The sequence below is a fragment of the Anas acuta genome, chromosome Z, assembly GCF_963932015.1.
Source record: "Anas acuta chromosome Z, bAnaAcu1.1, whole genome shotgun sequence".
Taxonomy (NCBI): domain Eukaryota; kingdom Metazoa; phylum Chordata; class Aves; order Anseriformes; family Anatidae; genus Anas; species Anas acuta.
In genome coordinates, this window is record NC_089017.1 from 28633443 (window position 1) to 28660847 (window position 27405).

General features: G+C 40.6%; 1 protein-coding gene across 1 annotated transcript; it reads left to right on the plus strand.

The window, feature by feature from the left end:
* Positions 1-1286: 1286 nt before the first annotated feature.
* Positions 1287-26555, plus strand: LURAP1L (leucine rich adaptor protein 1 like). Its single transcript, XM_068667189.1, has 2 exons — positions 1287-1896; positions 25809-26555. Exons 1-2 carry the CDS (start codon positions 1657-1659, stop codon positions 26181-26183), a joined length of 615 nt encoding a protein of 204 aa, XP_068523290.1. The 5' UTR covers positions 1287-1656; the 3' UTR covers positions 26184-26555.
* The last annotated feature ends 850 nt before the right edge of the window (positions 26556-27405 follow it).

Genomic DNA, 27405 nt, shown 5'->3' on the forward strand with positions numbered 1-27405 from the left:
TTTTTTTTTTTTTCCAGAAATAAATAGACCCATCAAATACAAGAGATAAAAGGCTCTGTGTACGTCTCCAGCAGAGGACTTCCAGATAATTTGAGTATATTGACAGGATAAGTGTCTTGGTCTTAAATCAATCCACCTATGAAATTCTCAGTCATGCCAGCAGGACTTTTGTTTGGCTGTACTAAACCCTTTCAAAGCTCTCTGATTAACAACTCGTAAAGTACTGATGAAATTATTGGACAGGGCATATCCAGTTTGTTGTAACAATATTTTGTTTTCCTAGGCTTACGTTTTGTGATTTGAGTTGCTGGAAATGTGATGTGACTAGAGTGGCTGGCCAAAATTTCTCAACCCCCCCCCGACGTGTCAGCTGTAGCTCCGCAGATGGGACTAGTCAAACTGCAAGTTTCACCACTGAACTGTCTTTTTCAGTGCTATGACAGGTACATGGAGCAACACACCAGGCCAAGGATTACCAGGGCACTTCTGCCACTGCAATCAGCATGGCCAGCGCATACCTTGTTATCACAGTTACGGTGACCCATGAAGCAAACAAACTTTTTTTTTTTTTTTTTTTTAAAGGGAGGATGGGGGTACAAAAGTAATAACGGGGTGATGGCGGAAGGGGTAAAATCAGCCTGTCTGCAATTAAACCTGTTTGACAAGTGGAAATAACATTCATCCTGTAGATACATCTAGCCCTGTTAGAAAGTGGTCTAAGGTCACAGCGCTCTAGGGGTTGTTTTTCTTTTTCCTTTCCCCTTTCCCTTCCTTTCCCTTCCTTTCCCTTCCTTTCCTTTCCTTTCCTTTCCTTTCCTTTCCTTTCCTTTCCTTTCCTTTCCTTTCCTTTCCTTTCCTTTCCTTTCCTTTCCTTTCCTTTCCTTTCCTTTCCTTTCCTTTCCTTTCCTTTCCTTTCCTTTCCTTTCCCTTTTTTTTTCTTCTTTCCTACTTTCCTTTTTACTTTTTCTCTTCTGTTCTTTTTTCCCCTTTTTTCCTTTCTCTCCCTTTTCCTCTCTTTATCTTTTCTTTTTTCTTCTTTTTCTTTCCCCTTTTCCTCTGCTTTTCCCGTTTCTGTCCTCTCTTTTTCCTTTTTCTTTCTTTTTTTCTTTCCTTTTTTTTTTTTTTTTTTTCCACTTTTCCCCTCCCCATTCCCCGAAGCCTCACGCCGCTCCTCAGCCCTGCCCGGCAGCTCCGGCCCGGGGTGCGCGCTGTTGGCCGCGGGGCTGCGCCTCTAGTCCCGACATTACGGTAGGAGGGCCGGGGCGCGCCTCTTCCACCTGCCAGCGGCCTTTAAAGTTGCAGCGGGCCGGGGCGCGCGATGACTCGGGTCGCGGTGCCCGGCCCGGCCGCCGACAGCGCGCGTCGCGGGCCCGGTCCCGCAGCGGGGTCGGGGCGCTCCGGCCGCCTGACCACGGGGGAGCTGCCCCCCCCCCGCTGCCGCTCGCTAGTTTTTGTGTGCCCCCACCCGGTGTCAGGGCAGGGCAGGGCGGGGGGCGGCGTGCCGGGAACCCCCATGTCCGCCGCGGGCCACCCGGGCGCCGGCAGCGGCGCTGCCGCGGGTCCCCGCTCCTCCGCGCCCCTGCAGCGGCCGGGCGGCCGCGGGTAGCGCCGGTGCCGCCCCGCCCGGCGCCGCGGGCCCCTGTGAGGCTGGCAGCCATGGAGCCCGGCGGCCCCCCCGACCTCCGCGACGTGGAGCAGAAGCTGGGCCGCAAAGTGCCCGAGAGCCTGGCGCGGCCGCTGCGCGGGGAGGAGCACCCGGGCCGCGCCACCGCCGCCACCGCCGCCGCCACCACCGAGCCCGCCCGCGGCCCCGCTGCGGCCCCCGGCCCCCGCCGCCGCCGCGCCGCCGCCCTCGCACGGCTGGAGACGAAACTTCACCTCCTGCGGCAGGAGATGGTGAGTGCCCGGGGGGCCGCCCGGACGGGACGGGGTCGCCCCTCGGCGCCGCAGCCCGGCGGTGGGCACGGTGCGACGCCGCCGCCTCCCCGCGCCGCACCTGCTGCCTCTCGGCGGCGACAGGCGGCGGGTTTCTGCCCTGGAAGCTCGGCCTGGTGTCCTGGCACCTGGGTCTGCAGGGGGTTACCTGGTTGCGGGCGGACACCGCGCAACCGCGCGGTGGTTCTTCGCCAGGCTCCTATTTATACCGTGGCTGAGAGGATTGCTGTGACTCGACTTAACTTCGGGACTTCTGACCTGCTTACTGTTGCAAAGCAGGTGCTTGCCCGGCCTTGTGTGCTGCTGTCGTCGAGAAACTTTGTTTCTCAGTAGTGCCATAAAATTGCCACCTTCAAGGCAAAACTAAAAGAACCACGGCGCTCTTTGCAAGCAAACGAGCAACCAACCAAAAATGTTGAACGCTTGGTAGGTTCGATTCTGACAATGCCTATTTGGCCTCAGTTTTTATTAGACTGTAATTGTGCTCAATTCCAGAAGAACTTTTTTTTTTTTTTTTTTTTTTTTTTTTTTTGGCAGCGGCTCTTTCCACAGCTCTTGTGCATAACTTGCTTGGTCAAACTCCATACTATTTTCTTGTTGGGATGAGGATTTTGCTGGCAGCTCGTGGAGGTGGCTTTATGCAACTGTCTTGGAACTCTGCCATTCAGAGCGAACAAAGCAATCTCATCCTATGTAAACAAGTACAATGCTATACCATTGTGCCTGTCCCGGTGCAACCTCACGTATATATAAGCAAAAGGTCAGTGGGTGGGTGGGAGAGTTCTGAAAGAATAAGCAGGCTAGGAGGAAAGGGAAATCAGGAATAGGCATCCCAGCAGTTTATAGCCAAGATTATGACCTTAATCTTGAAAAGTCACTTTTTTATCACAATTAGTGCTTTATGGCTTTGTATGCTATAAGAGATGCTCACTAACCTAAACTACCATGCATTTTAGTGTAATGATCACTGAGAATTTTAGTTTTTAACACTGTTCCCCATTGTTAGCATCCTTTGTATTAGTTTTCAAAGTTCTAAACTTGTACAAGGGTTGTAGGGTGACCTGTGCATAGATTATAATATAAAACTCTTAGGGGCGTTGAACTGCAAAGGTAGCAAATAACGTAGATGGAGTTTTTGGCATGACTGTTTAGACATGTCATGACAGTTATGCCTATTAAGGGATAAAAATCAAGTGACTTGCCCTCATCATGTTTTCCTTGCTAGTTGGTCTCTTCATCTACTTTACACGTGAAGTTTCACATCACAGTCTTCAGTTTGTCTATATTCTTTTTTTCTGCTTCCTAATTTCCCTCTCTCTCCTCTCCCCCTTCTCAGCTCTTGGAAAGAACAAGTTTGAGTCTCAGCTTCCTTGATCCCTCCTTTCTCACTTTAATGTCTTAATGACTTAGTTTTTCACATCTAAACTCATCGCTTATGTTAAGCCAGGGGAGTTCTAATGCACACCTCCTTGTTTGACTTTTATTCTGTGCCTGCCCGTTCAGCTACTTTTATAATGAGTGTTTGTTGTACAAGAGGAAATATAGTTACTCTGTCTACTTTCTTCTTCTTGTGTCATCTGTTTTCTATCTTCCAGAGGTTGGAAGTTAGCTATCTTCTTGTGGTTGTCTACAGTAACATAAGAATTCTCCTCTGTCCGTAAGGTTTCTTCAGGTTCTTAATCTGTCCCTTTCACTTCTGCAGTTTTCTTGTGACAGTGTACAGATCTGTACAATTTAAGAACAACAGTAGATAAGAAGGAGAGTTTCTATGTCTCTTCTTCTTCTGAACATCATTCCTAAAACAGAACCAAAGTACAATCTGTTATCTCACTATTTCACATCTATTTGTAGCATATTATTCTTTGGTTCTGATGAATATCTAAGAGGCCTTGACTGGGGAGAAAAGTAGTTAGTATCTGCTATAATAGTAAACAGATGTAAAAAATTGAAAAAATAAGAAGTTTAGAAATCACAGAATTTCTAGGTTGGAAGAGACCTCAAGATCATCGAGTCCAACCTCTGACCTAACACTAACAGTCCCCACTAAACCATATCCCTAAGCTCTACATCTAAACGTCTTTTAAAGACTTCCAGGGATGGTGACTCCACCACCTCCCTGGGCAGCCTGTTCCAATGCCTCACAACCCTTTCAGTAAAGAAGCTCTTCCTGACATCTAACCTAAAACTCCCCTGGCGCAACTTTACCCATTCCCCCTCGTCCTGTCACCAGGCACGTGGGAGAACAGGCCAACCCCCACCTCTCTACAGCCTCCTTTAAGGTATCTGTAGAGAGCGATAAGGTCACCCCTGAGCCTCCTCTTCTCCAGGCTGAACAAGCCCAGCTCCCTCAGCCGCTCCTCATAGGACTTGCTCTCCAGGCCCCTCACCAGCTTCGTCGCCCTTCTTTGGACCCGCTCAAGCACCTCGATGTCCTTCTTGTAGCGAGGGGCCCAAAACTGAACACAGTACTCGAGGTGCGGCCTCACCAGAGCCGAGTACAGGGGGACGATCACCTCCCTAGCCCTGCTGGTCACACTGTTTCTGATACAAGCCAGGATGCTGTTGGCCTTCTTGGCCACCTGAGCACACTGCTGGCTCATATTCAGCCGACTGTCAACCAATACTCCCAGGTCCTTCTCTGCCTGGCAGCTCTCCAACCACTCATCTCCCAGCCTGTAGTTCTGCTTGGGGTTATTGTGCCCCAGGTGCAGGACCCGGCACTTGGCCTTCTTGAACTTCATGCAGTTGAATCCAAATCCAAGCAATGTCTATCATGCTATCTTTTCCTAGTTGCTCTCTGATACCAGCTTCTGCAGCCTGCTCACAGAAGTTCACATGTACACCTGTGGGTTTTTTTTTTGGTTTACTTGCTTCAGGCTTGAGACAACCTTTTTGTATGTATTGGCAAAGCAAGGTTATTCGGGCTCACCTAGTCACACATGAAAAACTTGACACTGACTGGTGTGCAGACATCTTAATCTTTAATATTGACCAGTACCTTCTCACTATCTCACTATGTTATCTTATTGGTTTTGTTAATGAAGACATTTTGAGCAGACGTGTTTTTTTTTTTTTTAATTATTTTTAAATTTCATACAAATTGTGTGTTTATGCAGCTCAACTTCTGTCCTTTCCCACAGGTATTGTTTGTTACAATGGCTGTGCCTGTGTTGACAAATTTCAACTAAATCTGAGAAACAAAGCTATATTATGGATAATATGAGTACATTTTGACCTTTCATTGCGTTGAAATCATGGTGATTCCAAAGCTTTTGGCTGTGCTAAGGATGTATTTTACTGTTAACTAAGTTATGAGCCATTATGAGAGGAGGAACCTCTGTGTTCCACTGACAGCCTGTTTGGCCCATGACAGTAAAGAATAACGAAAGCATACCTGAACCCAGTTGTAATGCTTGGGAACGTACATTAAGCCTTATCTCAGGTAGTATGTTATCCTTCCAGTGACTGAAGTAAATTCCATTGTGCAGGAATGGAGGTAGGTATAATTTTTCCTCATTTTAAAATGGAGGACCATCTTCTCTTCTTTCAGTGCTCACTTTTTCCTCCAGACACCAATTAAATCTATGTTTCTGCTCTTTCAACCACCCTATATGTTTATCATGCTTCAGAATGAAGTACTGATATCTGTTGATTTGGATGTTTCTGAGAAAGAGCGAGGTGGTGGAAGCTCTGAGATGTCTATCATCACATTGCCATGTCCTTGGGCCTGGAAGAGCATGAATAAAATGGGTGGACACGATTACTTCCCATATGTCATCTCCTGCAGGAGAATGTTAAAGACATGAGCATATCAGGTCCATATTTGATTTAGGAGTGGTGTTTTTGACCATGAGTTTAAGCTCCTGACAGATAGGCAGGTGTGTGGGAGTAAACTGTACATCCTCTGACTGAGGCCTTGAAGCTTGTGTCCCCTGATCTGTTTGCTGTCTTGAGTGGATTGTTCTTTTTCTCCGGAGCCCAATTTTGTTGGTAGTCACTGGAATCATGTGCAGAACACCATGGAGGTTTTTTTTTTTTTTTTTTTAACTACGAACCTGCTGAGCCGGGGCACCTTCCCCTTTTTTACCTTCACTTTTCCCAGCCAAGTCTGTGATTGACACTGCCCTGGTAGTGCTGAAAACCTTTGAGGCATAAGGCCATTGCATAACAAGAGAAGCAAGGTGTAATTGTTAACTTGGGTCAAAATGCTGTTCTCTGGTCAACCTAGAATTTGATGAATACTCCATACCCCTCACAGCTGCAACCTTGTTCTGGTGTGTGATGCTTGTGAGGTCACCACTCAGTACAGCTGCACGCTGCTGTAAGTAATCAACATGGCTTGTAACTGCTGAACCTGAGGGCTGAACACTAACTGCTGATGCTGCTAGTTCAGAAGCCTCATTTCTCCTTCACAAGCTCTGTGTTTACTCAAAGGGAGATTTTTATTAATACCTGAAAAAAAAATATGTTGAGGTTTTTTCTTTCAGTTCATATTTTTCTTAAATCAAATTTTTATTGCATTTCTCTGTCTGCACTACACAGACTAAAATAATAACATGCTTTGCATAAGAGTACTTGGGTCCAAAAAAAGGTAAACAGTGTCTTGGAATTAAGAGGGAAATGGCAGAGCTGGAACTTTTAGATGAACTTTCTTCCAGTGAACACTGTTGGGGATCAAACGTCATTAATGAGCCTGAAGGCCAAACTGGGTATTCTGAGTGCAGCAGGTTTTTTTGTTGTTGTTGTTGTTGTTTTTTTTTTTTTTTGGGGGGGGGGGGGAATAAATAAGTGGAAACAATCCCATTGCCAAGAAATTGAGTATGACAGATTTAGGCTAAAGCTAGTTGAGAAAGAGGAATGTGCCTGTGCAGTCTCACTAATTGATTTTTTTTTTCTCCCGTTGCTCTAATAGTTCTGTTTTATTATGACTATTTTAAGGGTAATGAACATGAAGCCCTGACAAAATGAAGAAGAACTAATGGTACTTGTACTGATTGGAACTGAGGCAAATATGATCATTATGATACTAGTCCTTCCTCTTCCTTGTTCTCCTTTTTTTTTTTTTTAACATTTTTTGCATATACTTAGCATGTAAATGAAGATGCAGACTGAAGGGTAGACTTTCTGTAACTCTCTCTTACCAGCTCTTAAGATTTTGAGCAACTTCAGATTTGCTTAGATTTGTTAGAACAATAACTAGGGGGGGGTCTACCTTTATTAGCTTCTTTGAAAGGCATTTTCAAAAAGTCAACAAATGTACCTTGAAACATCTCATTTAACACTTGCTGTAGGTACAGACGTCTACATTTACTGTTTCCAATAATAACATCAATTGACTTAGTTGAAGCCAAGATATGATTCAGTGTGTCTAGTCAGCAATGCAAAGCTCTGTATCAGATGCTGGTTTTCTGTTAGATTAATTGGAATTTTTGCTTAAAAACTTGATTGAAGATAAAATCTTAAATATAAAATTACTAGTGGCTAAGCCTCAAGCCTGTGTAGGAGGATTTGATTAACCTTGGTTTCTTAGTGAGCAGTTGCTCAATGAACCCCTGAAGTGAGGCTCTTCTTAGAACTAAAAAAGAAAGAATACAGAAATAGAGATTAACTTATTTCCACAGGTCTTCCAGAAGTTCAGTGAAAAAGCTCATAATGTTGGATCTTGCTAACAAGTTCTCTCTTTTATACCCTCCAACTGTCATGATGTCGTTGAAGGAGTTTGTCATTTTTATGTGGCATTTAGATTGTACAGTGATATTAGGATGCTTGGATTAAAAGGAATTTGTAGATTGATCCTTTGGGATAATGACCAAATCTATCAAGAAAAAATTAAAATCTAATTATGTTACCATAACTTCGCCAAGTTCTCTGACTTTTAAAGACTATCTTCAGCAGGACAAGGTAAACAACTTTAACTTTGTGCATATTTAAGCATCTTTTGGCTGGCAAATCTCATGCAGTACCTGCATGATTTGAATTCTGGAACATCACTGTGTTGCACCCAGTCAGCACTTATGGCCATTCCTGTTCAGCTGTGCTACCTAATGAAAGGTTTAAGTCCTCAGAAAGTACATGTATACTTACATAATTAATTACTGCTTGACCTGTGAAACACTGTAGATACCTGACCTAGCATCATCAGTGTGAAACACATGCAAAAACACATGCAATACAAGAGATTGTCACAGCAGTCTCATCAATGCTTGATCGCACTCGAGATAGAGTTAGTGTGCCAAATTACAGATAAGACTTTTAGTCCTGATTTGAAACAATGCACGTTAGCATTTCATGCTGTTTCTTTCCTGATTATTTTGTTTCAAGGATGGAGGAAGAATTTTGGCTTTGAAGTTGTTTTTTAAAAGCTGATTGATGACAGTTCATAATGAAAAGATGTGGTGTTTTGCTGAAAATTAAACCCCTTCTGTACAGAGCTCTACAGTTTAAGTGATTTACAATAGCTTACAGCAAACAGATTGCAAACTTTCTAATGAAATCAGCAGAACAGCATGATTTTGTGTGGATACTTAGGGATAACCATAGTTAAAAAGAACCTTTTGTGTGTAAACTCAAAAAACTTGAAATGCATAATACTAAATACATACATTGACCACAGAAGACCGGCCAACAAGTGCTGAAAAGTAATTGGAACTTTGCGAAATCAAGGGCAGTTTCTGTCTTGGATTTGTACCTGTATTTGTAACCATGACACTTGGGAGTCTTACATACAAGCAGCTTTAAAAGATGGTTTGTGGATTATTATTTGTGAAGATAAAGACTTGAACTGTAGAAGATCTTGTAATAAAAGGGGAAAATTTTTGTTACAAAAGCGGAGTTGTAGTCTATTCTTTCCAGTCCTCACACTTGTAAGTGGGGCTGCTACCTATAAGCATTTACCACTGGTGGATTACTTTTTGCCATCACATCAGTTGTTCTTTCTGTTGAATTTTGGCTTTGATCACCCAGTTATCCTCAGTGATGTAAAGCTGGGGCCAGTATTTAGTAGGGCAGCTGGAGCCTTAGAAGGCATCAGTGCATCACTAAGTTTCTTACTGCAAGATTTCTGCTACTACTTGCATAGCAATGCCCAGGTCATTTCAGGTCAGAGGATCTGTGTTCTGCACAGTCTATAATTTTATGTGTACATATTTTAAAATTCTAATTGAAACAAAGGTAACAGGCAATAAATGAAATTTTAGCATGGTTTTTGTGAATGCAGACCTTCTGTCCTGGAGATATATAGGAAATGGGTGACTTTTTAAGCTCTGATGACTCGAGTAGTTTGACTAAGCCCTGCTCTAAAAGAACTGCAGCAAAAGTGGCTACTTGCAGGCTTGTCAGAAAGCTATTAAACATATCTACAATGCTGAAGAAACTGTTAATTACAGCTGTAAAAAAAAACAACTGAAGAAGGAGGGAGGAGAATCTTGAATTTGGACTGAAGTGTGATGGCATCCATCAACAGAGAAATTGTGAGGAACAGGATTACCCAGTTTGGGCCGATAAGTTTACTGGGTGCATAAGGAAAAATAACTTCTGTAAGACTTTCCTTGTGTCTGGCTTTCTTGTTAGGGAGTTCCTGGGTGTATTTCATTAGTTTAAGCTGTTCAGTCTTTCTGTCCTGTGGGCTGTTGTTTTCAAGCACAGTTTGGAAATATCATCCTTGTCATCGGATAACCTCAGTTAATGCCAGAAGGGAATCCTAGTACTAAGAATTTTAAACCTGTGAATCTTTACCTTTTCAGTCACTTAATAATAATTAACTTTTCAGCGGTAGGCAGGATAAGTTATTCAAGGACTAGAGAAGGACTGGAGAGAGAATTATGTGGGAGTGACTGCTGTGGAATTTCAGGAAGATGTTGAAATATTTGTTCTGAAATATACGTCTGCAATGAGAGCCAAGGAGATTAACAGTTAAAACAATTATGTTTCTTTAATGTAGAAGATAAAACATTCTTGCACATCTGTACTTTGCAGTGTAAGGGTATGAGTGTGAGGGGCTCTTCTGTTATCAGCTGAATGGCTACAAACCAGATCCAGCAGGAAAAACTTGCACCTGCACTCACCATATTGCAGATTATCAAGTAGTAAGCCTTGCTCTGAGGGTAGGTAGGTTTCTGGGCTTGATCATTCTCTGTACCACAGTGCACAGAGCCATATGGTTATATAAATGGCACTGGCATCCCTTGAGCCACTTACACTCTTATTTTGTGACTATAACAATCTGCTAGAGCCTCCTATCTCAGAGACGGTATTTTTTGTATGTTGTCATTTAAATAGGTGCACCATAATCTACATTGCATTGTTTTTTTTCTCTTTTCTTTTTGTAGTCCAAAGGTGTGTGACTAGAATACTTAATTCAGTAGATGTTGAATTCACATCTATGTTTCTATCAAATTAAGACATCACTGTGCCTCCAACATGTCTGGACCCACTTTCATAAGGTAACCATTACTGGAAGATGTGATTTGGAGAAGATTTTAACTTAACTTGTTGAAACAATCTTACTACTTTTTCATAGTTTTTAACATGTTATGTCTTTGGCATTTGCTGTGTGAAGCTCAGGCATCAGTGGTTGTCTCTCCATGTCTGTATCTAGTGAGAACTGGGTTATGTCCAAAGCGAGCAGTGGGCCTTTTAAGCACATCCTGTGATGTCTTTATGTTCTGAAAAACTTCAGTCAAGTACCTGAGTAGTTCGCGAACTCCACAGAACCTTTGGTTGTAGAGGTGAAGTGTTCATTATAGCTGGCTGGAATGAACTCTGGTATGTCTATAGACCTTCTCATTTGTAGAGCTTTGACAGGTATAAAACTCACACCCAGGTTTTATCAAATGTAGAAGCAGATACAGATGGTCCATTACTTCAGAAATACCCTGTATACTGTTCCAGCAGTGAGTCCCACTGGCTTCCAGTCTGGGGCTGTTGAGTGTGTGGAATAAAACACAGCTGAGGGTTCCCCCCAGTGTTGCTCCAAAGGAGATTTTTCTCCTTCTGTAAGCAAAGGACACTAGAGAGTTTAAGCAATATATGCATGTCAGATGTTAGTGTTAGCTATGCTGTTTTGTCAGGCTATGGACCCTCTTCCCAGAGCTTCCATAAATACGGAGAAGAGAAATACAAACACAGCTATGCAACCCTTTTCTCATCAGTCTAATCCTTCTCCCCTCTTCACACCAACAGGACAATTCTTAATGCTTTGTCAAACAAATGATATGACACGTTTGTTAGGTAACAGGAAGCACAAACACTGAGCTGCCAGGGGAAGTTATCTGCATGTTTCATTTGCTGTGCTGTAAACCAAACTCCCTGCAATATTGTACAGCCCTGCTGGGTGCAATGCCAGGTGAAGTGAAAGCATTTAGCGCCTGTATGGCAATGTTGAATTGCTGTTTTGCTGAACTACTGGGAATTGCAGATTTTATAAATGTTTTACTGGCTTAATTTTGTTCAATGTTGTTGGACACCAGCTGCATTTATGGCTAAAATGCTTCCAGAAGAAGAGTTGTTCTGCTGTATTGCTGTTTTGGCCTCACTGTAGATACAGAAGGAGGTGCACATCCAAGAGTTATAATTTAATAAATAGGTTGAGTATTTCCAGACTTCTTGTTTTTACCACAAGATAAACAAATAAAACTCTGCTTTACATTTTTCTGTCTGTATCTTTTTTTTTTTCCTGTTCTCCTACCAAATTTCTACTGGTTTAAATTAATGTTCAATTTGAAATGATTGAACTAGATTTTGTGACTAGGGTGCATGCTTATAAGGCATAGCAAACATTGGGCACTTTATTTATAAAGCTTCAGATTCTGACCTTGATTCTTACAATAATTATAAATGACAGTCCTGATAGCAAGAAGAAAACTGTGAAGCATTTCTATATAAGCAGAATTAGGATCTGCATCAGTTTGCTACCTTTTCAAAAACTAGTGAAGTGAATGGTATCTGGGAAGAGACTAACACTTAAGCTTGAAATGGTGCCTAGAGGAGGGTGGCTGCTCCTGGCCCACCATGAGCGAGAATTTGTTCTCTACATTTGGCTGCTAATATAGACTGTTTACTCTGGTGGTCAAAGCCAGACAACACGTGTTTAGAATAAAGCACATGTGAAATGAAATAGTGGCAGCACTTTTTTTTTTTTTTTTTTTTTAGTTTGATACTAAAGAATCCTTTCTGTGGGCAAAAGGGTCTTCTAGCTAAGAGAGTTTAGGTGATTCTGCACATAAATATGCTGACTTTGAGAAGTTGTGCCTGCAGTCATTGTAGACTCAGACTATTGTTTGTTTTAGGCTTCTCGAAACTATATGGTTTGAGGAGGAGTGGACATGAAACCTAAGTGGTAAGAGGACTCTTCCTGACCTGTGACTGCAAGTTCATTTTGCCTTCACAGGGACACTTCAACTACTGTAACCATTAAGAGGTCTAATTAATATCTCTTAGGAGGACTTTTGCATATTTCAGAATATGTCAATCTCAAGTGATGGCTTATGGCTGGTTCATAGTATTACAGGGTTTGTAGGAAAAAACTAAAATCCTTCAAGAGTAGAGAAGGAAGACTGCAAGAGAAGAAAGCATTACTAGTATGCCAAAGCAATAGTAGTTGTCCTCAACATCAAGTGGAATTGCCTTACTCCTCTGTTAGTGCCTAGCATTAGTTGGCTGTGACTGGAACAATAGAGGAGTGGTAGCTGCTGTTTTCTCCATAGGCAGATGAGGCAGCTCACAGTGACAGTCAACTTGTATAGCTTGTTATACATTCATCAGTGCAAAGCAACAGTCCTCCCATTTCAGAAGAAAAAGAAGTTTAATCCCAACAATATGATGTGCAATCTTTTCTTTTTGCTTGGTCATTTCCCTCCTGTTCTATTGAAGTTCAACAACAAAATTATACTAAAAGAGCCCTATCCAGCCCTTTTAAAATATAGCCATAGTTGTCTTGCTCAGTCCAACATTGTTGTGGCCCAGATTTCCTTGTCTAGTTCTCTCACTTCTGAAGTGATTCTGATTATGGAATTTGGAGAGGGTCTCTTTATTGGAGAGGGAGTCTTTCTCAGGGAATACACTCATATCATAGAATCATAGAATCATAGAATATCCTGAGTTGGAAGGGACCCTTAAGGATCATCAAGTCCAACTCTTGACACCGCACAGGTCTACCCAAGTTCAGACCATGTGACTAAGTGCACAGTCCAATCTCTTCTTAAATTCAGACAGGCTCGGTGCAGTGACCACTTCCCTGGGGAGCCTGTTCCAGTGTGCAACCACCCTCTCTGTGAAGAACCCCTTCCTGATGTCAAGCCTAAATTTCCCCTGCCTCAGCTTAACCCCGTTCCCGCGGGTCCTGTCACTGGTGTTAATGGAGAAAAGGTCTCCTGCCTCTCGACACCCCCTTACGAGGAAGTTGTAGACTGCGATGAGGTCTCCCCTCAGCCTCCTCTTCTCCAGGCTGAACAGGCCCAGTGCCCTCAGCCGTTCCTCGTACGTCTTCCCCTCCAGGCCTTTCACCATCTTTGTAGCCCTCCTCTGGACACTCTCCAACAGTTTCATGTCCTTTTTATACTGTGGTGCCCAGAACTGCACACAGTACTCGAGGTGAGGCCGCACCAGTGCAGAGTAGAGCGGGACAATCACCTCCCTTGACCTACTAGCGATGCCGTGCTTGATGCACCCCAGGACACGGTTGGCCCTCCTGGCTGCCAGGGCACACTGCCGGCTCATATTCAACTTGTTGTCTACCACGACCCCCAGATCCCTCTCTTCTAGGCTGCTCTCCAGCGTCTCATCGCCCAGTCTGTACGTGCAGCCAGGGTTTCCCCGTCCCAGGTGCAGGACCCGGCACTTGCTCTTATTGAACTTCATGCAGTTGGCGATCGCCCAGCTCTCCAACCTATCCAGATCCCTCTGCAAGGCCTTTCCACCCTCAACAGAGTCCACAACTCCTCCAAGTTTGGTGTCATCAGCAAACTTGCTCAAAATGCCTTCTATTCCTACATCCAGATCATTTATAAAAATATTGAAAAGTACCGGCCCTAAAATGGAGCCTTGAGGGACCCCACTGGTGACCGCCCGCCAGCCTGACGCAGCCCCATTTACCATAACCCTTTGGGCCCTGCCTGTTAGCCAATTGCTCACCCATCGTATGATGTTTTTATTTAGCTGTATGGTGGACATTTTGTCCAGTAGGATCCTATGGGAAACCGTGTCAAAAGCCTTAAAAAAGGCTTTTACCCCTATAAAAAGGGGTAATGGTTATATGCTAAAAGGGTAGGTTTAGATGAAATATTCAGAAGAAATTCTTCACTGGTGGTGAGGCATTGTAATAGGTTGCCCTGACAAGCTGTGGATGTCCCTTCTCTGAAGGGGTTCAGGTGTTCAAGACCAGGTTGGACGGGGCTTTGGGCAACCTGATCTAGTGGGAGATGTCCCTGCACATGGCAGGGTGTTGGAACTGGGTGGTCTTTAAGGTCCCTTCCAGCACAAACCATTCTGTGATTATTTTCAACGGACATATTTGTCTTTTCCTAGCCAGGAGCAAATCTTGCGTTCTGTTTCTGCTCCCTAACTAGTCAGTATTTCCATAGTAGTAAGAGAAATGGAAAAATGTAATCAGTTACCTTGATTCTTTCCCATCCTACTCATACCTCTGGTAGTATGAGGTATCTTGTAGTACTACAGATTAATATTCTGTGCTGAACTAGGATGTGTGCAGCACAGTGCAGCACATACTTCTACATACCATACAACTGCAGCACTGTGCAGTTCAGCACAGTGCTGCAGTTGTATGGTATGTAGAAGTATTTGCTAAGAACGTGCTAAGGTATTAAAATTGAGTATGAGTTGAGCCAGAGTGGTCTAGGAGAAGCTGAGGTCTGCACCACGTCCTGTGGTTGATGATTATTAGTCAGCAGGGATCAAATAATGTGGAAACACAGGTATCTAGAGTACCTGTTTTTGACATTTTTTGAAGTTTATAGTTCATAATTGTTTACTCCTGCTACCTTATGAGAACTCTTTGGCTAGAATCTAGGATTTCTGATTATTTGATTTTAATACATGTTTTCTTGTAACTTGCATAATCATGCCTTGCAACTTCCAGAATGGATTACTTCAGTGTGCTCTGTAGGAGCCTACCTATGAAAAAGGCTTAAAAGCAGCAGCATGCTTGGTTAATTGTGTTAGCCAAGCAAGTTAGCAAGCCATTATGGCTTGCTGAAAATGGTACTCAGTTCTTGTTTGCTTCTAGTTTTTTAACCCTGATAGCCCAGATGCAGATTGGCTGCAAACTGTTTGATCCCTTCTTAGTGGGTTAGAAAGAGATAAAAGAAGTTAACTATATATAGGTATATTCTGCAGGAGGATCTGGATAGGCTGGACTGATAGGCTGAGGTGAACTGCATGAAGTTCAACAAGGCCAAGTGCCAGGTCCTCCACCTGGGGTGCAATAACCCCAAGCAGAGCTACAGGCTGGGAGATGAGTGGTTGGAGAGCTGCCAGGCAGAGAAGGACCTGGGAGTGATGGTGGATAGTCAGCTGAATATGAGCCAGCAGTGTGCTCAGGTGGCCAAGAAGGCCAACAGCATCCTGGCTTGCGTAAGAAACAGTGTGACCAGCAGGGCTAGGGAAGTGATCGTCCCCCTGTACTCAGCTCTGGTGAGGCCACACCTTGAGTACTGTGTTCAGTTTTGGGCCCCTCACTACAAGAAGCACATCGAGGTGCTTGAGTCCAGAGAAGGGCGACGAAGCTGGTGAGGGGCCTGGAGAAGAAGTCCTACGAGGAGCAGCTGAGGGAGCTGGGCTTGTTCAGCCTGGAGAAGAGGAGGCTCAGGGGTGACCTTATCGCTCTCTACAGATACCTCAAAGGAGGCTGTAGCGAGGTGGGGGTTGGTCTATTCTCCCACGTGCCTGGTGACAGGACGAGGGGGAATGGGCTAAAGTTGTGCCAGGGGAGTTTTAGGTTAGATGTTAGGAAGAACTTCTTTACTGAAAGGGTTGTTAGACATTGGAACAGGCTGCCCAGGGAAGTGGTAGAGTCACCATCCCTGGAAGTCTTTAAAAGACGTTTAGATGTAGAGCTTAGGGATATGGTTTAGTGGGGACTGTTAGTGTTAGGCCAGAGGTTGGACTCAATGATCTTGAGGTCTCTTCCAACCTAGAAATTCTGTGATTCTGTGATCTGGAAGTTTGAAAGTGTATTTTTAGTTTCAAAACTCAGAATAGAAAACTTGGCTTCACTTTATCTGAGAGATCACAGATTTGCTAATACATTCAGGTGAGCACAAATCATGTGAATGAACAGTACTTTAGCAGGATGGTGATAGCACTGGTGGAGAGATTTGGGTGACATTTTTTATTTAAAAAAAATAAATAAATTGGACTGAATCCAAAAGACACTCAACTTTTAATGGTCTACAGACTAAACATAAGGAAAGGAATCAAAAGAAAAAAAAAAAAAAAGAGGCTTGTTTGATAAGATGTTCAGTATTTTTTATTAAATACTTTTTAAAAAGATTTGGCACAGATACGTGTTCATAACATTTCCATAGGAAAAAATAAGTGATCAGCATATCACTTCTCAACTCTGATAAACCAGTTCTAAGATGACATGTTATCACTTACTATTTCAAGGCTGTCTTGAAGTTCCTTTTTATTCAGATAAACCTTCAGTAAATAGGATGGGAGTGTGCCAACAGTAGAGATTTGACTGTTAGATTAAAACTATGCTTCTAACAGAACCTATCCAATCACCAGGGCCACAGAATTATAACAAACAGAATCCTACTTTGAACTCTGGGAAGGCAAATATTTGAATTTTTTTGAATCTCATGTGTCTCTCCAGTGATACTGCAAAACCAGACTTGAATTTCAAGAAAGTTTAGTTTTGTCCTAAGTAATAGTAATATTGTCATGTCTCAGTTCTGACTTGAATAAAGCATGTATTGATTCTTTCCTTTTTTTTTTCTTCTCTCTTTAAAAAGACTAACAAGTTGAGGATCACTCTTGTCTAGGTACAAGCAATATTTTAAAGTTTCAGATGTATCTGTTACCAAAACCCATGATATTCTATCACTGTTCTTGTACTTCAATGCTTTTGAGCATAATTACACAGTGCCAGTATTAAAACTAATTAATTTTTAAAAGGATAAGTAGAGGGCTAGAGTCCTCATTAACCTAACCTGATTCAGAAAAGAATAAATATTTCTTTCCAGTATTAGCACTGCATTTTTAGGAGCATGTTTTGATCAAGGTAAGCATAGGTAACTTAATGAAAGCAAAGTTCACAACAGTTGCTGTGTTGTGACAGATGCTCAGAGCACATTACAATGGTGCTATGATAGTCCATCTGCTGTAACACTTCTGACACTGTTTGCAGCAGCTTTGTGTTGGCCTGAATATTTGTAGTGTCATTACCTTGTCTGTCAACACATGTGGGCCCATAGTGTGGACTTTACCGGACACTTTCACCTCTGTCATCATAGATACGTTTCCAAGGTCAGATGTTATTTTTATGACAGTAGCTTGTGATATTTAGAAACATACAGTAAAAACTTCATACTGTGTTAGATTCTTTTTACTGTTCTTAAATTGTTACAGTGCCTCCCTGTTCATGTTTCCTCAACTGAGCTTTAAAACAATCAGGAGCTTCCTTTTATATTCTCTCATCCTTCTGAGGCTGGATGTTTCGTTCTGTGGTGCTTCAATATTTAAAGTTCTGATTTAGCATTTATTTTATTGGGGGGAGAGGGGGGAGAAGAGGAGGTGGTGAAGTATGGACTTAACTAATATAATTTTTCTTGCTGCTTGCTCTCAGACGTGTGGTGTATTTATCTCTGATAATAGTCATCATATCTACTTAGTAGATATTAAGTCCAGCTTTGTTTTCACAGTAGAATAAAAAGACAACCAAAAAAACAAAGGCAAGATGATTTTTCCCATGTGAATTTAGTATTGCACTGGAGTGTACAGAATATCTCAAACAGTGTATCATTAAAAACTAAACAAATATTTTTGCACCCTACTGAATTAATGATTCATACAAATCATGGAGATACATTAATACATTACTATGTATTAATGCAAATGACAGGCTACCTACTGATACTAGCAAGAAAAGGATGATGCACATTCCAGGGAGGAGGAAAAAGGTATTGAAATCCACTTTTTTATTACAGAGATAATGCAATTAAGCAATTGCACAACTCGATGGCATGTATTTTCCAGTCAAGTCTGAAGGGGATCAATTAGTATGTACAAAGCTAATATATTCAAATAGGGTGTTGTAAGAGAAATGTAAATAATTAATGGTGTAGTTTATGAGAAGATACCAGAAAATAACCATACTGGCATAATGTTTTGTTCGTGTATTTGCAAGAAATATTTTTGAAACCAGTTTATTGAGTTACTTACTCTTAGTTCTTACTGAGCTAACTTTTTCTCTCATCATGTTCTGCTCTGAATCCTGATCATTTTGGTGGTGTCTCAGATCTGGCCTAACCACTTCTTTGTTGCAGGTAGTGAGTGAGTGAGTGGTTGGTTCCGGGTGCTTTTCTTCCTCTGGTGTGAGATATAGTCCTGTCTGCAGAAAGAGACTCTTCTCTGGCTGATGTCAAATCACATAGTCCTTCCTTTTTCCTCTTAGTTAAGAGACTCTGTTCACAAAGCTATGTTATGTTGCTACCAAATTTTATATAAGGACCTTTAGAAATAAGTGTCGTAAGCACTTGGTGTGGTATTGCTTGGAATTTCAGCGGGCTGTAGAGAGATCGTGACTAGACTAGAGCCTCTTTTTAAACTAGCAAGGTTAAGGGTGCAGACAGAAACTGTAAATTTAATAACTGCTCATTCTCTGGACTTCATTGTAGGGAATGCTGCCTAAAAATCTACTGTGCCTTTTAAAATTTGTGAGTTTTCAAGAGAAACACAAAGATAATAATGTCTTTTACAAAATAGTGGAAAAAGTATGTTGTCAGAAGTGCTTCTGTAGCCTGCCAACATGTTTTTATTATGACTCATTACAGAAGTGCAGCTGAAAAAAGGTCAGTGTAATTTGCTTAATTTGCAGAAATAAACTAGATCAGCAAACTGCAACTATAAATCAAGGATTTATCTGGTAAATTGAGATTTGTAGAGAGAACTTTTTTTTATGTGCCTCTTATTGTTTGAAGACTACTGCAAGTGTAAAAAAAATAAAAGGAAAGAAATGGGAAAACCTTTCAGCAATGCATTGTGACTCAAGTCTATGCTGAAAGAAAACAAAGAAAACAGAAGTGCAAAAAGCTATTGATCTACCTGTAACACTACTAAATCAAATTTAAAAGGCATGTGTGTTTTACATAGGGTAGTGTGAGGTGAATCAGTCTGACACATATATCCCTGATGAGCACTGTAGTATCTACCTCAACCTATTGACAATCTTATCTGTGTCAAACTGTGGTTACTATGTTTATTATTTATGCATATTAAGAAACCAAGGAAATGAGAGAGCTCACATACAGTGTCAGATAGGTTGAGCTAGCTTCAATTATTGTAGTGTATGAATTTAATCTAAACTAGTTGATTTTGTGGTGGAGTGGATGTGGAAACATCCCGCAAGCAGTTGCAGTTCCACCAGTGAGTAGCTGATCCTTCTAGCTAGGAATTGTTAACCTGTGTGCTTCTGCTCTATCACATGGAATCTGCTCGGCTTTTTGACAGGTGATGATGAAGTTTGCATTCAGATTCAGAAGTCGGACTAGATACTGCTTTTTTATCTTGATCCTGAAATACCATTGCCCAGAGTGGCTTATTATTTTAAGAACCTCATGCAAACAGTAGGACAGTTTGGTAGCAGGCAAGAGGTTTAAAGTCAAGCAGATGCATAAGATCTGCTTAAAGTGGGACAGAGCTCATGCACAACCTGCTAATTAACCTGTATGTTTAAGGAGCAGAAATTTTACCCTTATCTATCACTTGTGATTTTTAGACATGTTAAATGAATGGAAGAAAAAACACTTCCTTCTCTCACTGTTGTTGAGAAGCTATTGTAATATCATTCTGAGCCTGCTAACCTTCAAGTGCACGTGCTGTGTGGTTGTTTTGTGGTGGTTGCCTAATAAACAAAGTCTGTATGTGTGACCACATTCATTCCTGTTGTAAATATGTTAGCTCAGTGAGTCCAATTAAGTAATGCATGTATTCACATATTGTGAATATTTCTAGCTTGTTATGCATGTTCTCACAGAAACATCTCTCACAGACGATGTTTTATTGATGAATTTTATATCTTTCTATATTTGCTGAATGAATTCTGATCTTCTTTATACTAAATCTGCTCAAATAATTAAACATTTCCAACAAATGTTTATTTTATGCTTCATGTCTTATCCCTATCTTTGGGAATTACTTTTCTTAGTTATTTTGAAAATAGTTGCTCAGTATTTGTAATAGAAAAAGCAATTCCAGGAGAAACAAGAATAAGCTTGGATTCTGAGGAGAAGCAGACTTCTCAGAATTCAAAATAAATTCTTATTTGGACACTGACTCCTAGGTTTACTTAATTTGTGTTACATCTCAAATGAATTCATGGAGTTCATTATTCCACAGAAAACTAAGGTAATCCGCCATTTAAAAGAGAAAGGGGAGGAGCTAGGCATAGATGGGTAACCACAAAACTGTTTATGACTGTTTATGATGCAGGAGGGTGGAAAGCTGTCTCTGACACACCCTAGGAAGAAGAAGTCAGCAGCAATGTAGAATCAGTAATGCTCCTAAACTGTAGTGGTCACACGGGCCTGTTTGTCATGGAAAGATTGTGTGGGCTTGAAAGTCATTTTGTAAAAAAGGCAATACAGATGGATGTGACAGTACGAACAACAGACGGAATTGACTGCAGTACCCATTTCATCTAACCTCTTCATGTGCTAATTCTTTATGCAGGATTGTTCTACTGCCAAACTGCTTGCAGTGGAGTACCATGTTTTGCTACTGTTCCCATGCAACTTCCAGTTATTGTGTATAACTGTACTGTGAATAACTGTACAAAGGCATACTGCTTCAGAACCCCAGATCCCATGCTCCTGAATCCTTGATGAGTTTTTGAGGCCTAGGGATCCTGTGCAGAGCAAGGTGACTTAAACAACCACCTGAATCCATTTAGGTTTAAGATTTCATGTCTTTGAGTGACTTATTTCACTGTGCTATGATTGAAAGATCGGTATTGAAGGAAATACTTTGTTGTACAAGCATGCTGATTTCCTTTCCTTTTTCTTTTGGGCTCCTTACAACACACAGCATAAAGGTGTTGAGGAGAAAATTAAATCAAAGTCTTTTAAATCAACTTAGGACTATCTTTTTTCTCAGACCACACTTAATTGCCATTAATATCACTACAGATTTGCTGTTTTTAAAAGAAAGAAAAAGGGGGGGAGAAAGAGAAAAAGGAAAGAAAAAAAAAAGTATGTGTTTCTAGGAACTTAAAAGAAAACAGACTGCAGAAAGGAACTAGTGTTGTAGATGGCTTTGACAGATTAAAAGGATATATTGAATTTAATTTTTTAGCTTTCTTGTTTTTACTTTCTTGTTTTTAGAGGGGGAGGGGGCCCACTGTGTGTGGAGCTGACTGGAAGCTACGTCTACAGAATATACAGAAGGAAAACACAAGTCTATTTTGCCAGTAGTCTTTGATCCAAAAGTAAAATGACCAGACTAGGACAGCTAATGCACTACTTTGTACAACTGCCAAGAAGCATTAATTGTCTTTGTTAACAGCCATAATCACTAAGAGTTTTATTCCAAAACCAGTAACCTCGTCCAATCCTGTTTGAGAAACACTGTACATACAGAAACAACAGTAATATGTGTAAATGTCTTTGTGTATATATCTGTGTGTGTGTGCGCGTACACAGATGTCTGTGTATTTATAAATTTTTTGTGTAACAGTGTCATGCAAGTGACAGTGTTGATCATGGAAGCCCATAACCAAGGCTAGATGAGTAAGGGCAGCAATGTTGTTCTTGTTAGAACAACCAGTGTGAGTGTGGGAAAAGAGGTCTAAGTGGGTGTTTAGGTCAGACTGAATAACTGGTTGTGTCTGAATGCTAAATTGTTCTGTCCACTAATGCTACCACACTGTGTTACATGAAAGATGCTCGCTGTCACTTTAATTTCATTATTTTCACATGCCACGACTGGCTTTTTAATGTTAAGCATTCCTAGGCATCTGTACTATTTTGATTATGCAAACCAAACAACAGGATATATAAGCTAGGTTGTAAACAAAATTTGTTTTTCTCTGTCTTACCACAATTTTTTTCTTGCTGTATGTCATAACATTGTGCTGATTCTCACACACGCACACACACCTTCCCTTTGGTGGTGTTGTGCTCTACATTAAAGAGCAGCTGTAGGAACCGTTGCGAAATACATATATTAGATACAATTCACTCTGTTTAGATTATTCCTTAACTGTGCCTGTTACTGTGCATGGAGCTGTCAAATGTAATGAGATTGTATTGTGTTTAGTCCCTTTAATTGAGACCTCTTGGAACCGACTGGTTTGCTCCAACATTTACATGAGTTGCAACTGTGTAAGTACAAACTAATGTGATTGTGTCTGGGCTGAAATACACAAGAGGCAAGAAATGTCATAGTAACATTTTTATGTTATCAGTTGATGAGATAAATGTCATTAAAGATCAATCTTGGTGGACTACTTTTTAGTGTTTGCTTTAGGAAAAGTACACACTTGACATGGGAGACTTGGGACTAAATAGTAACTTGGACGAGGAGGACTCGTCAGCAAGAATGCAAAGAATTACTCTAATAAGGCCATTCCACAGAAATTCTGAAGCCATAGATACTTGAAGAGCAAAAAAAAGTCATATCCTCTGAACTGAAACTGAAATACATGAGCTTTCCTTTTTATCTAAAAGCGATTGTTTCATCAGTGGTGTATTGGTGCTAGTTCCATTAAACTTTGCCATAATCAGCCTTTTGGGAAATCGCAGTCTCCAAACTTGCATATATAAAGGAAATTGGTGAAATCTATACTTGCAATTGGGAAGTCAGCTAATTTGCTGCTGTCACAACAGCCTGGTTGCTAAGCGAATGGTTTATAGTGATTTATGGGTTGGAGAAGAAAAGCTGGCTTGATTAAGAGGGCTACAAAATAGTCATTCTGTTTTCAAAACCTCACATCTGAAACAGTGATAGATGGGCATTATTGTTAAAACTATATGGTAAAGCTGTTTTCCATGGTAACAGATCATCTATATTAAACCCTGTGAAACTGAACTGAGTATAATGCAGCAGTTGTTTTAGAGACTGGGAATACTTACGTGACAGTTACCTAGACAATCTGGTACTTGCAAAGTTTGAAAAATCTTTGTGTTGGGTTGACTCTGGCTAGTAACTAAACACCCATTAGCTGCTCACTCTCTTGTCTTAACGCCCTCCAGTGAGAAGGAGAGAATCAGAAGAGGAAAAGTAAGGAAAACTCATGGGTTGAGAAAAACACAGTTTCAAAAGTAAAGCAAAGAGAAGAAGGAAAAAAAAAAATCTGCAAAGGAACTAAAAATGAAGTACATAAAATCACGCACTATCCAGCAAACTGATGCCCAGTTTCCAAGTCACAGGTACTTTGGAAAGACCAAATAAGTCTTCTAATGCTGGACATGACATTATGGAATAATGGAATATCCATTTGGTCAGTTCTGGTTAGCTGTCCCAGCTGTGTCAGCTGCAAACCTCTTGCTCATCCCCAGTCTTCTTGCCTGGGGGGCAGAGTGAGAAGTGGAGCAGGCCTTGATGCTGTGCAAGTACTGCTCTGCTGTAGTTAAACCACTGGTTTGACATCGATGCTGATTTGTTTGCAGAGCTTGAACACATCACCTGCAGAGGCTGCAATGAAGCAACCTAGCCAGAGCCAGTACAATTCTCTGTTGTATCTAACAGAATAAAAAATACATTAAAATATTTTTTGAAAAGCACAACAAGTCAGTGTAATTTTGGATATTGAAAAGAATTTGGCATTCGAGTATGGAAAGAATCATGTCCAAATGTCTTGCTTGGCAAAAGAAGAAATAGCTTTTGCTTCCTGAGAATATCAATCTCATTCTAGTCCTCTGTGGATGAACAATACAGATGCTATATTTCTGTATAATAATCATGGAATTGGCGAATAGTATAAAATGTCTATTGTCTGGCGTAACAGATTTGACTTGTTTTCTTGTTTCTCAGTGGACTAAAGCTGTTCAAATATACTGCTTTGTCTTGAATTGTCTGAAAGTTAACATGTAAGTGATCTATGGAAGAAGAGTATTTAATGCATTTAATGTATTTAATATAATGTATTTAGTACAGTCAGAGATTGTGGCACAGACTTTTGTAGAGAAGCACAGACAAATTATATACAAAGGGGAAGTATATTCTAAATATGTATTTTAAATTGGTGGCATGCCTGCATGTAATATGCTTGATTTGTACAATTGAAGGATGTAAGAACATGCAATAAAATATGACACAAATTACATGCTAGACATGGTATCCTATGAGTTCTTTTGAAATCACTTTTTTGTTCATGGTAGTTTTAAACATGCATGCCTGGTGTTGGCACTGTGGCAAAAGTTTATGTAGGCCCAGATCTGTGTGGATGTGGAGATTGCAAGTGTCTATTGTGATGTCGAACATTTAGTATTAACGAGGTGCTACTGGAAGGGGCTGCAGAGCTGATGAGGTTGCAAACTAGCATTGTCTTCTCATCAGGATTTAGCTCAGACACAGTTGCATGACTAAACAGCTGTTTCACAAATTCACACTGTGGTTGGGAGTAGCCACTGCTTCTCTACACTTGACCATATGGGCAAACACTGAATCATCTTGAACTTGTTAGATTACCTTCTCAGTATTCTCACTTGTTTCATGTAACAGATAGGAGATTCCACAGAATGTCTTGCCAATGCTCATCATGGTTCAGATGAAAAGAAAGAAGCAATGAATTAAACACTAAGGCATCACCTTTATATGTAATTTCATTGCAGAAATTTTAGTAGAAGTGTCTTGTTAAGTTTTTCTAGTAAGGAGAACATAAAGTGCCGTGAGATGCAGCACTGAAATATGCCACTATGCTTTACTGTTAACACTTCTATGTGTGTACATCAACCATGAGAATTACATTGCAAAATAGGAGTTGGTGTTTGGAAAGTATTTTTTGTTCAGTTATTTTTTGCCGATTGTCAGTCTTTATGTTAGTCTATAATACGTGGTTGACCACAAAGTCATAACCTTCATCTGATACTAGTTTAAATAATTTGAAATTTACAGTTTCAATAATTACACATATCTGTTTCAACTCTTGGGAATTTGTACTGCAGCTTACAACATAAACTCAGATGTAGTGTGAGTAAATGTTTAAGATCAACAAGCCTTTTTGCAAATAACACACATCCGAAAATTTTAGATTACTACCATATCTATAACAAAGAGAATGTGAGGTGAATGCTTAGCTGCTTGGATCTGCTAAATGGCTGAAATTAATTGTAAATGAACACAGGTGTGTGTCTTGCTTCTCTAAATAATGAAAAGTTATCCCCAGGAGTTGTCATGTCATAGCTATGTTTCATCCACTAACAACATAGTGGTATGTTACCAGTGGTACGTGGTAAGTCTTGTTGATGACTAACATTCCTGTTAAGGTGCTGCTTATGTAGCATGATTAGGTTCCCACTTGAACTTCATAGAAAGTATAGTAATACTTAACGTATATTTATATATGATTATTTAAACAGATTTGTGCTAGATATTGAAGACGTGTTTTAAAAAATCCTTCTATTGCCTCCAGCTTGCTATTTAGAGTCTGATTTTAGAGCAAATTACTAATCTTTTTAATTGCTTTTGCCTTATAGGTTAATCTCCGAGCCACTGATGTCAAGCTTATGCGCCAGCTACTTATCATCAATGAAAGTATTGAATCAATCAAATGGATGATTGAAGAGAAGTCCATTGCCAGCAGAGGTAGCAGTCTGAGTGGCAGCCTGTGCAGCTTATTGGAAAGTCAGGACACATCTCTCCATGGCAGCTGTAACAGTTTACAAGACTGTAGCGATGGACTGGATGGAATATCAGTGGGGAGTTATTTGGACACTTTAGTTGATGATGTCCCTGGTCGCCAAACCCCTTCAGATATGGACCAGTTCAGTGATTCTTCTATTATGGAGGACTCACAGCCTCTGCATAAACATCCCAAAATTGATTCTGATGAGTACTACTGTTTTGGTTAATAAAAGCAAGTTCCAATGGGACATATATGCACTTGTATTTATCCTTTTTCTTTGCTGCTGTTTTATTTTATGTGCAAAACCCCAAATTTCTGTTGGAAGTAAATCATACTATGATATTTTGATTCCACTTCAGAACTTTTCTATTGCTTCTAACACATTTCCTTCTTGGTGGGTTATCTGCTTCTGTCTTGCTCAACTTTTCTTTCTCTTAATTTATTATTGCTTTTTTTTTTTTTTTTTTTTTTTTTTAGTGCTGTATTTACAGATCTTTCAAAGTGGTGAAGGAAAAGCTTTATCTTTAAAATGAGACATCAGGGAATGAGAGCATCAATTTTGTACTTGTTGGCAATAAAATATCTTCTGATAAATTTATGTTGTGATAAATTTTCTTGACTATTGTGTTTGGTTTTTCCAAAGATGGCGTTCTTACTGAGCCTTAAATCTGAATGTTGAAAATACCTCTACAAAATAATTTTATTTTATAAGCAATGATATTTGATCTAGTTAATCTGCCTTCACTTGGAGTTTGAAGTATCCTAAACAATTTGAGGGGAGGGGGATTGAGAGGGGAGTCCTTTCGTCATGAATTTTCTCATGATTCTTGTCTAGTTACAATTTTAAGTTCCTGGCTTCATTAATGTCTTGAAGTGCACTCCAATACTGGAAGCTCTGCATGAGAGAATATTTCATTTTTGTGCTTTGCACCTTTTATTTTTATTGAACCTGCTGTTTTGGTGACATATTGTATACACGTAAAAAAGAGTGAAGGAGGCACCCCATGTTCAGAATACCTAATTCTGAAAGTTTGGATACTGAGCCAACAATACTCAACAGAATTATTTTTAAAATAGTATTTTTTTAATTACGTAATTTTTAAAATGACTTTTTTTTTAACCTTGAAATTTTGAGGAATCTAGTAAAACATTTTACAGGATACAACCTGCTAAAAGGCAAGTCCTGTTCAGGTTTTGCATGCACACTCCAACCCCTAGCAGGTTTACTTTGTTTTTACACTCTTATTAGTAAGAAGAAGTGTTTCCCACTGCTTTTTTGTTTCCTGTTTTACAAATAAGAGTTTATTCTAACCTTTTTTGCCTATTAGTATGGTTGAGAGCTTTTACGTTGAAAAGGTCTGAGAAGAGAAACAGGAACAAACTTCTGTGTACAAAGTCTCTAGCTTTGAGATTCCCCTGGCACATGCTTTTGTGTAGATTAGAGAGCA

What these genes read in the sequence shown, in the direction of transcription:
- LURAP1L (XM_068667189.1), top strand. Translation starts at nt 1,657, where the DNA reads ATGGAGCCCGGCGGCCCCCCCGACCTCCGCGACGTGGAGCAGAAGCTG. An exon ending in ACCTCCTGCGGCAGGAGATG is followed by an intron (nt 1,897 to 25,808) that starts GTGAGTGCCCGG and finishes TTTGCCTTATAG; the next exon opens with GTTAATCTCCGAGCCACTGA.